The 11415-nt window shown below is 36.8% G+C and overlaps 1 protein-coding gene across 3 annotated transcripts; it reads left to right on the top strand.

The window, feature by feature from the left end:
- The first annotated feature begins 1420 nt into the window (after nt 1–1420).
- sirt3 (sirtuin 3) lies at nt 1421–10782 on the top strand. 3 transcript variants are annotated; one of them, XR_014605574.1, is made up of 8 exons: nt 1421–1653; nt 1957–2053; nt 2134–2298; nt 5798–6030; nt 6115–6215; nt 8052–8213; nt 9212–9443; nt 10506–10782. XR_014605574.1 is itself a non-coding variant. In XM_084110350.1 (8 exons), exons 1-8 carry the CDS (start codon nt 1563–1565, stop codon nt 10524–10526), a joined length of 1080 nt encoding a protein of 359 aa, XP_083966476.1. In that variant the 5' UTR covers nt 1444–1562; the 3' UTR covers nt 10527–10782. The 3 variants fall into 3 exon arrangements, 2 of the variants coding, with proteins under 2 accessions (XP_083966476.1, XP_083966477.1); XM_084110350.1 differs by having other exon boundaries at nt 1444–1653; nt 9234–9443; XM_084110351.1 differs by lacking the exon at nt 1957–2053 and having other exon boundaries at nt 1454–1653; nt 2088–2298; nt 9234–9443.
- The last annotated feature ends 633 nt before the right edge of the window (nt 10783–11415 follow it).

Below are 11415 nucleotides of genomic sequence, written 5' to 3'. Positions count from 1 at the left end.
TTTTTTAATGGTTACATTTATTATCGTGTTTGTTATTTAATTTTTGATTACAGTGGAAATCCATTTAATAAATAATGTAGAGATGCATCGACATGAAAATGTTGGCCGATAACTCTTTATATTTGAAAGATGATAACCAATATATTGGCTGATAAATCTAAATCCAAATTTGTATATAATTTTTGAGTGTCAAAAGTGTCATCATTAAAAGCCATGTCCCAAGCACTTCAACATAAATCCAACATATACAGTACAGTAGCCTAGTTTTAACCAGTGTAAGTTTTTAAATTAATTTTACATCCTATTGCCCAACTTTCTTTATAAAAAAAATATTTCCTTACAAATAAATTAAATAATGCTTAAATAAGTCCCACGGATAAATAAAATGGAATAGCCTCCGCATGGACAATAATTAAATGACTTTAATTAAACCATATTGTTGATGAAAATAGGTAATACAAGAAAAATAAAAGTGCTAGTTATTATTTATAAGGCATCATCAATGTTTTTAGTCTTTGGCAATGCAATATTACTTCCACATTGATTTCACATTACAAAAGCAAAACAGCTTCATTAATTTTGCCATGTTGCTGGAGCACATTTGTAAAAAGTTTTCTATCTATTTATGCACTTGAAAACACTGAAAAATACTCACCTCGCTTACTTCCTCAGACTGATGAACCAACCAACCAACCGTCCGCGGAGCATCCGTAGTGACGTCACAGCACGAGCATCCCAAAAAGCAAAATTAAAGTCCGACTTTTACTCAGCTGATAATATAGCCAACATCGCATTAAGCATAAGAACTAATGATCTACAACTACAAGGGTACCAAAGGGCGCATGTTTTTGGTGAAAAACAAATATTTAACTATTAGAATGTGGACCGTGACCTACAACTACTACTTAAAAAACACATACTAGCCTAGAAACATATTGGCATTTAATGAAAAAATATATTTGAATTTAATATTTTTGACATTTCATCTATTTAAATGTTTATTTGTTTACATTTCATCATAATTGCAATATCCCATCAACAAGAATGATAATAAAAAACAAACAAAAAACAAAACAAAACAAAAAACTGTCAGACTGCATTCGCTGAACGACTTCCAGTCGTAAGTACTGTAGTATTTACGAAATTTAAATCTTGACATAAATCAGTCAAACATTAAGCTTATTTAAATGCCTTCAGTAACCACAAAATAACCACGTTTTATCTATAGAGTTTATTTTAGTGCATACATAAATGTCAGTAAATGGACAATATGTGTTATTCGACCGACACATAATTGTGGAATCGAGATATATCTGTTACGGTAATAAGAGCGTCACCAGTCTGACGTCCGTGTTGCCAAGTCCGTATTTTTCCTACGGAATTAATCGAGCTACTTATACACTGTTGCCGTGATTGGGATAGTTTTGCTTAGCAATTGGGCGGGTTTTGTTGTGCAGACCTGGCAACCCGCTGGCCATTCCTGCATTTATGTATTTACTACTACAAATTCGCCGAAATAATGTACGCCTTTTGACAAACAACGAGCTTCGCCATTGTCAATTATGCTGTACTATAAACCCTCCCTTTTAAATGTGTGCAGATGCTGTTTTACAGAGAAATTCTTGTCGAGAAGAGGACTGTCAACTACACAAAGTATTTTCTTGTTATTAAAAGTCATTAACGTATGTTTTTGCTGTACAGTCATGTTTCAAATAGCAATGTCATTAGTGACAGTCGTGCACATTTATAGAGAACATTGTGATTATTAATAACTGTTTCTGCACTAGTCTTTATCTTCGAGTAAAAACATAATTAAAACGAGGTAGCTAAACCTACCGGAGAAGCAGCAAAACTGCTATTTTTTGTAGTGTGCACACACAGTATTGTAGGTGGTTGGTCTGTAATGCTGTTATTATTATTTTTTACCCAGAGTCTTACAATAATACTTTTCCTCAGATCTGTCAAGGACAAACCTTCCCCATCAAAAGATTTTGACACATTTCCCTCATGCACAGAAGAATGCTGCATTTCTTTCACAATTCATTTATTGTCCGTGAGTATTGTTTTCTTTCTTTCTTTCTTTACAGAAATTTCTCAGTGAAAGTGAATTTTGTAAACATTTTGACCTGATAGAACTGCATGTGGGGGAACACGAGGGCTGTTTGGAGGAAGCCGTGACAATGTTCACCAGCAGACCCTGGAGGATATTGCAGAAAATATCAGAGAACGCAAGTTCAAAAGAGTTGTGGTGATGGCAGGAGCGGGCATCAGCACTCCCAGTGGAATCCCAGACTTCAGGTAAAGTAGGACTCAAAAGACTGTTGTCCCCTAATTAGGGGTGTAACGGTACATGTATTAAATCCAAACTGTCAGGGTTCGGTGCATTAAGTCAGACGACGAATAGAATCAGTCACAGGCAATCCATACTCCAATCCAGAAGGGGGCACGCTAGGTAATGCAACGCTGTTTGCTAACCACCACAACAGGAAAAAGAGCAGAAGAAGAGATAATCTATCAGGGGGCCAATGTTTCGGAAAACATTGAAGCTTCCCTGGGCGCCGTCATTGATTAGCAGACAATCACCTGCTGTTACCATTCCATTGACTCCCATTCATTTTGGCGTCACTTTGACAGCGAATAACTTCATCTGAGGCGTTTAAAGACTCCATTTGTCCATTATTTATTTCTAAAGAAACACGAAAATGTATAAAAGGCTCCATTATCTTTGCACAGTAGAGAAATTACCGTATGGACAGGAGGAGAAGCTCGTGGGCAAACGGGGGGACGTGGAGGCAAAATGACAAAGTAATTAATCAGAATACTTAGCAAAAATTTTCCTGCTCCTAGCTCGTGGACACCTCCTATACTCACACTCTCCGTCTCTGCAAGTCTCGGAAGGGGATGATTCAGATTTCTCTTGGCACAGCTACTAGAAGACAGACGGGTTGCTCACGTCACATCTACGTCGTCAAGCTCAGTTTGAGTCTGCGCAGTCGCTCAGCCTTCAGGAAGTGAGTGCTTCTAATTTGCTTCACTTTTCTCCGTTGAAACCTATGGGGTCGCTGTGTCCAGTTTATATACTGTCTATGTAATCTATGCACAAACTCAAAATGAGTTCCCCGCCCATGACATGCAAGAAAAAAAAAAGTAAATTGTGCGCACAATTTACTATTTCGTTCCCTTGATTTGCTAGATCGTGCCCACGATTTATAAATCAAGGGAAAAAAAATTGTATATCGTCCGCACGATTTAGTAAATCCAGTAAACGAATTAGTTATTTATTAAAGGGGCTATATGGAGTTTTCAGCAGCCTCTAGCGGTGATGTTTCAGATTGCAACCAATAATTTTTCAAGCGAGTGCTCGTGCGCGTGCTCGAACTCATGAGCGAGCACTCTGGGTACCGTCCAGACTGAGACGCAACACACCGGAGAAAGCAATAATAGGCTACTTTTATCAGCTTGACGTTGAACTAATGCTCCATGCTCGTACCATGATAACGTTACATTGACTGCATTTAGCCTATGTAATGTGGTGTTACATAGGTATATTTACGGTAAGATAACGAAAACGGTTAGTGAACTACACTGAACAATTTCAGTATAACAGTAAAACGTAGTAAGTAACATTACTGTACTGAATGTTTCTCCATGATTCAAATGCCCTGCCGATGTTGATCCGTGTTTTTGTCCGAAGTTGATCCGATTCACGTCTGGCCTTACGAGCTTCAGCAGATACAACTTTTTTTTTGTTTTTTTATTAATATGTGGAGTTTGTGTTGGAGTCTGTGTTGTGCTGGGAGCAGGTCGTTTATTAGTGTTATCAGACATGTCATAAGTTGCATATGTCATAAGTTGCAGTGTCGTCGCTGTTGAGTGCAAAGTCAGTAGACGAGGCGAGAGGCTCGGGAGCGCGCATGCAGGTCACGTCACTGGATTTCGCGGTAAATCCGACTCGGCACCTTCACATAAAAATAAGAATACTTGCTTTCAGAGGTAATAGGAAAACCCGCAAAGTGGATCATTTTAATGTGAGATTACAACCCCTTCACACACAGGCAATAAAAAAAGGATTCATTTTAGTAGAAAACCTACATAGAGCACCTTTAACTAGTTACTAATTTAGTTACGAATTTAAGTAGCCTATACGCTGTGTTTCGATTCATTTTTTTATTTTTATTTAAATTTAAACTTCATGGAAAGGAACCGGGACGGCAGAAAGTTGCATCCTGTTTTTTCTCTATTTTACAAAAGCACAATGTTTTGTTTTTATTATGACTGTACACAACTCTGTATGTATGCAAGAGTGTATTATTATTACATATAATGTAATGATACACAGCGGGGGAAATAAGTATTGAACACGTCATCATTTTTCTCAGTAAATATATTTCCAAAGGTGCTATTGACATGAAATTTTCACCAGATATTGGTAACAACCCAAGTAAGCCATACATACAAAGAAACAAACAAAAATAAGTTCAGAAATTAAGTTATGTGTAATAATGTGAAATGACACAGGGAAAAATTATTGAACACATGAAGAAAGGGAGGCGCAAAAAGGCATGGAAAGCCAAGACAACTGCTGAAAACTTACAGTAATTAAAAAGCAATCCAGCCCCCTGTCAGTGGAAATTAATAACAGCTGGTTCAGTCCCAAATGATGGCCTAGAAAAAGGTCTCATTGCCAAGGTGTCACACAAGACACATCTCATGATGGGTAAAAGCAAAGAGCTGTCTAAAAGACCTTCGCAACCTAATTGTTGCAAAACATGATGGCATTGGTTATAGGCGCCATTCTAAGCTTCTGAATGGTCCAGTGAGCACTTTTGGGGCCATAATACGGAAGTGGAAAGACAATAATTTCACCATAAATTTGCCTCGACCAGTGCTCCTCGCAAGATTTCTGATAGAGGAGTGAAAAGAATAATCAGAAGAGTTGTCCAAGAGCCAACACCAAGTTGTATGGTGTTTTTAGGGTAATGTGCACTGCCATTTCTCCTCCAAATGTGGTGTGTATTATGGCATCCAAACAGTTCAATTTTGCTCTCATGTGACCACACTATATTCTCCCAGTATTTCACTGGCTTTTCCAAATGTTGTGCAGCAAACTTTAAATGAGCTTCAACATGCTTTTTTTTCAGTAATGGAGTCTTGCGTGGTGAGCGTGCATACAGGCCATGGCGGTGGAGTGCATTACTTACTGTTTTCTTTGAGACAACAGTACCTGCTATCTGCAGGTCTTTTTGAAGCTCTCCACAAGTGATCCTTGGCTCTTGGACAACTCTTCTGATTATTCTTTTCACTCCTCTATCAGAAATCTTGCGAGGAGCACTGGTCGAGGCAAATTTATGGTGAAATTATTCTTTCCACTTTCGTATTATGGCCCCAAAAGTGCTCACTGGACCATTCAGAAGCTTAGAATGGCGCCTATAACCAATGCCATCATTATGTTTTGCAACAATTAGGTTGCGAAGGTCTTGAGACAGCTCTTTGCTTTTACCCATCATGAGATGTGTCTTGTGTGACACCTTGGCAATGAGACCTTTTTGTAGGCCATTATTTGGGACTGAACCAGCTGTTATTAATTTCCACTGACAGGGGGCTGGATTGCTTTTTAATTACTGTAAGTTTTCAGCAGTTGTCTTGGCTTTCTTATCTTATCTATTGTACTGAACTCATATCAAACCGTGACCCCAAAACCGAGATACGTACCGAACCGTGACTTCTGTGTACCTTTACACCCCTAATCCACCTTTGAGATGGTTGTGACTTTTCTCTAATCGTATTTCTCCCACAGATCGCCTGGCAGCGGCCTTTATGACAACCTTCAACAGTACAATCTGCCCTATGCCGAGGCCATATTTGAAATTAATTACTTCCATCACAATCCAAACCCTTTTTTCGCTCTAGCCAAAGAGCTTTATCCCGGTAATTACCAACCCAATCTGACACACTACTTCATTCGCCTGCTTCACGATAAGGGGCAACTGCTCAGGATGTACACGCAAAACATTGATGGACTGGAACGAAGTGAGTGACACCGACGTCCACATGTGCATGCCTGGAATCGGTGTAAATCATTTATAAATGTTATTTACCTTTCATTGATTTCAGTGGCTGGCATTCCCCCAAACATGCTGGTTGAGGCACATGGAACATTTGCCACGGCAACATGCACAGTTTGCCGAAGGGATTACAAGGGAGAGGAACTCAGGGTAAGTATTTTTCGCAGAACTATGGCAGTGCTTTCTGAGTTATTAAAAGGCGGGCGTGTGTACAGTGTACAGTCAGTAGATAGTTATGCAGAAGAAACCTCTTCAGGGTGTTACAAGACTGCCAAATTGAAGATAAATTGAAAGTATTTTTTTATCTACATTGATCTATGGTATTGAATATTTTATCCCTGGAACTGCACTTTTTTAAACTGGATTAGTAAAGTTTGATGACTAACTTTGATGTTGGCTCGACAAATCCTTGTCTGAAAGTTTGAAATAACTTTTTTCAAAGAATTTTGAGATTTTGCTCAAAGAAGTCAATAAAATGTTATTAACATGTTCTAATACATTGCTTATATTTTAGAAAGTTGCTAGCATATTTTAACACGTTACATTTTTTAGCAAGTTGTTAACATGTTTTAGCATGATTTAGCACGTTTGCTAGCATGTTTCTAACGTGATTAGCACATAGCTAGCATGTTTTAGCGTAATTTAACACATTGCTTACATGTTTTAACATTTTAGCATTATTTAGCATGTTGCTAGCATGTTTGTACCATGATTTATCACATTGCTGTTTTACCATGTTGCTAACATGATTTGGCATGTTGTTAGTGCTTCAGCACATTGATAGAATGTTTTATCATGTTGTTAGCATGATTTAGCACATTGCTAACATGTTTTAGCAAGATTTGCTAGCATGATTTAACACTTTGCTAGTATGTTGCTAGCATGATTTAACCTATTGTTTAATTTTTTTATCAAGTTGTTAGCATATTTTAACACATTGTTACAAGTCAACAATGTGTTCAAATTTGCCATCAACTTACTAAAACGCTAGAAAGTCGTTAACATGTTTTAGTATGATTAAGCACGTTGCTAGCATGTTTTAACATGTTAGCATGATTTAGCCCATTTGTTAGCATGTTTCTAACGTGATTAGCACATAGCTAGCATGTTTGTAGCATGATTTAATTGCTGTTGTAGCATTTTGCTAACATGATTTGGCATGTTGCTAGTATGTTTCAGCACATTGATCGTTTTATCATGTTGCTAGCATAATTTAGCACATTGTAACATGTTTTAACAAGCTGCTAGAATTATTTAGCACATTTCTAGCATGTTTTGTTTTTATATATATTAACTCAATATTACACGTTTACTATGGTACTTTTTAATGTTTTTATTTTTATTATGGTAACTTACACTGTCATGTTAGCTGACACCTTCATCTTGTATTATGTTAGTTTAACAAAATCTTCTGCTATTCATACATGCGTCTAACTACAGTTGCAGACGCTCAGTCAACTTGCTCTCGAATGTTTACGGACCAGCTTTGACTGTTCCAATATGGCAGACGGCTAACGTATAGCAACCCATAGAAACAACCGCTAATGTATATGCATCTATGTATATATCTATATCTATATCTATGGTTTTACCATGTTGTTAGCATGATTTAACACTTTTCTAGCATGTTTTAGCATTATTTAACATATTGCTAATATGTTTTAGCATGTTGCTAGCATGATTTAGCATGTTGTTAGTATGTTTCAGCATGTTGATAAAATGTTTAAGCATGTTGCTAGCATGATTTAGTACATTGCTAGCATGTTGGTAACGTGATTTAACACATTGCTAACACGTTTTAACATTTTGCTAACAGCACAGATAGATAGATAGATATAATAAAGACAACATAATAAACCCATAATTAACCAACTCATTTAAAAACAAGCATGTCACAACCTAAATATTTTGCTGTGATTTGGAAATGTATTTTTGATTATGGTATGGTTGTGAAGCTACTCCTGACGTATGGTTGTCTCCCAATAGAATGATATCATGGAAGGAAAAATACCCAAATGCTCCACTTGTAAAGGAGTCATCAAGCCTGACATCGTGTTCTTCGGCGAGGAGCTTCCTCAGCCGTTCTTCAGTTACCTGAGAGACTTCCCAATAGCAGATCTACTCATAGTCATGGGAACATCTCTAGAGGTGAGGAGAAGCTGCGGCATCTGTTCATGAGCTCTTTGGAAAGATTATTACTCACTGAATGAATTGCAGTGTGAGACCGAGACCATATTTTACATATAAAATCAGTGTTTTATGTGTCTGTGGGGCATGTCTGGATCGTATGGAAGCCCATTTATGCCACACGAGAACAAAATCATGCTCTGGTAAATCATTATGATATAAAAAGTTGAAATTAATGACATACTAAGTCACAATTATTAAACAAAAAGTCAATATTGTTACATAGGGAGTCAAAATTATGACATATAAAGTCAAAGTTAAGTACTCAAATTCAATAAATAAAGTCCTCCCTGTGGTGAAAATCGTGAAAAATGTGGTGTTTTTAATATGCTTTAAGACAAACCATGTGTAAATTCATAAGTCGACTCCATTGCTGAGTATTTTCTCCTTAAAACTGCAGTGAACCAAAGACAGTCTCAAAAACACGCTTTGAAATCGCTGGTGTTTCTGACGTCACAAACTACCTTGTAACCAATCAGATCAATGTGTGATCGTCAACGAGTGGATCTCTGAGCTGAGTGAGTGAGTGGAGGCGGGGCTCATTTGCATATTCATAGAACCACGTATACTAAATGAGGCAAGGGTGTCGAGTTACATTCAAGCTATTTTATGTCATGAAGACATTTGTTTTCAAGGAAAAAACGTTTAAAAATGTCATTTTGATGATCAAAAATTTGTTGATCTGATTGGTTACAAGGTAGTTTGTGACGTCAGAAACACCAGCGATTTCAAAGCGTGTTTTTGAGACTGTCTTTGGTTCACTGCAGTTTTAAGGAGAAAATACTCAGCAATGGAGTCGACTTATGAATTTACACATGGTTTGTCTTAAAGCATATTAAAAACACCACATAGACATATAAACAACATTAAAAGCTGGATTTTCACCACAGGGGGGCTTTAAGGAAACACATCACCAGCAGATGTCACTGTTGATTAATCTGGTGACTGCTTTTACACAGGCCTGTTCATGTGAATTGTTAGGTGGAGCCGTTCGCCAGCTTGGCCGGTGCCGTACGTGGTTCTGTGTCACGGCTTTTAATAAATCGAGACCTTGTGGGGCCGTTTTCCTGGGGGTCCCGTCACACTGATGTGGCCGAGCTGGGAGACGTAGTTAGTGGGGTAAAAAAACTGGTGGAGCTCCTTGGCTGGAAGCAGGAGTTAGAAACCCTAATGAATGCTGGCGGAGACAAGGTGAGTTATAATCAATCTCTGTTCTTACATATATAAATCATATCATAACTGTGCTCAGCTGAACATTCATGAAATTTTGTATTCTATAATGGAGAAATAAATGTTTTATGCTCCTCATGCTATCATCTTTCATATACAGTCAAACCAAAAATGATTTTACAATAAGGTTCATCAGTTAAAATCCTTAGTTAACATTAACTAATAATGAACAATACTTCTACAGCATTTATTAATCTTAGTTAATGTTAATTTCATAATTTAATGATACGTTATTAAAATCAAAGGTTGTATTTGTCAACATTAGTTAATGCACTGTGAACTAACATGAACAGCTGTATATTTATTAACTAACATTAACAAAGATTAATAAATACTCTAACAAATGTATTGCTCATTGTTAGTTCATGTTAGTTAATACATTAACTAATGTTAACTAATGAACCTTATTGTAAAGTGTTACCAATTATTCAGACACCAGATCTAATTTTTTATATTTTTTTACTAGTGGGTGCAGGACACTATAGTTCATTTATGTAAGTGAGGAGAGCAAAATAAAGTAAACTGTGACATATTAGACCCAAAAATTCTTCATACAGTGACTACCAGTAAATTATTCAGACACTTTGACATGAACATTGTTTTTTCAACAGTGTTTTTTCTTTAATTGCTAATGCGACCTTTTTACACACAGACTGAACAAAATTTAGCATTGCTTGGTAATTGGTTGAGCTAAACTGGTATTATCTAATTGTGTAGTTAAATTTAACAGCTGACAGATATTCAACATAATTCATGTGTGAGACAGTCTAACAGAAGGATGGACAAAACCAGTGAAATATCAACTGATTTGACAGTTCTTGTCATATTTTATTACCATTTTCTAAACTATAGCGAATAAACTGTGATAATGTGAGAAATGTTGAAGGTTTGACTATATTATTTGCCAGAATGTTCTTAAAGACTAGTCCAATTGACAAAACAGCTTAAAGCTTAACTTGAATTGTTTCTTTCTTTGTGAGGAAGCCCCAAGCATCTGAAGTTTTTTTCTGTCCTTCTCGATAGGCTTCAATAAACGAGGAGTGAACAACCAAATTTCATCTTGACATGGATCTGGAGACCCAGAATGGGATTGATTGTTCGTCGACCCCTTCGTTGAGCTCTTTCTCAGTAGTGAGCAGAAGTGGGAGTGAGTTTCATTTGTTGACTAGGTGTACTAATTAACCCATAAATGCGTGAATGTTTTAAATGAATCTGCATCTGTGTATCTGACATTCAGCATTTGGCTCATCATTGTGTATCAGACATCGCCACCTTGAGGAATAAAGGTGAATTGCTCTTACTGAGTCTGAGATTACATTTTTGTAGCGCAAAAAATATACTTGCACACTATTACATACCTCGGGTCATTAGCGACCCTATACGTTTTTTTTGTTTTTTGTTTTTTTTTACAAAAATTATATTTATTTATATATATAACAAATGTTGTTTGTAATTGATTGAGGAATACTAAGGTTGATATCTAACTTTAGGAGTGTAGTGAATGACATCCCAGTCAATAAAGACCCGAAGTATGCGTTTAAGGGTTAAGTACATACTCTACATACTGTAAGTAATGTAAAAATTCACAAGCACTATTTAAAATTATAAATACAATAATAATGTAGCTGACAAAAGACACTAGTCAGGGCTTGCATTTTACATGGGTTAATACAAGGCTGTAAAGGATAGACTAGCCTGGTAGGTGTCATCATCGTACAGTCTACACACATGTCGTTCAGGTTTATTAGATCCATGTTGTACAGTGTGATTTGTAATGATCTTAAAGTCTGTGAGTTTGGATACAGTCTTAAAAACATCCACTAAAAACCACTTTGATACCAGTTGGCAACTCCAGAAATGGCTCTATCATCATTGGATTAAAGACACACTTGGTTTGATATGTTCTCTTGTCTAATGTATTGTCATTCATACA

Source organism: Abramis brama (assembly GCF_963993115.1).
Source record: "Abramis brama genome assembly, chromosome: 3".
In the NCBI taxonomy this organism is placed as follows: Eukaryota; Metazoa; Chordata; class Actinopteri; order Cypriniformes; family Leuciscidae; genus Abramis; species Abramis brama.
Note: the sequence above shows the minus strand (reverse complement) of the source record. Positions and strands in the feature narration are given on the sequence as shown.

Excerpts from the sequence above, each read along its gene's own strand:
- sirt3 (XM_084110350.1), top strand. The coding sequence starts at position 1,563 with ATGCTGTACTATAAACCCTCCCTTTTAAATGTGTGCAGATGCTGTTTT. Across the intron at positions 6,031-6,114 it reads CATTGATGGACTGGAACGAA|TGGCTGGCATTCCCCCAAAC; the intron begins GTGAGTGACACC and ends CATTGATTTCAG. Across the intron at positions 6,216-8,051 it reads ACAAGGGAGAGGAACTCAGG|AATGATATCATGGAAGGAAA; the intron begins GTAAGTATTTTT and ends GTCTCCCAATAG.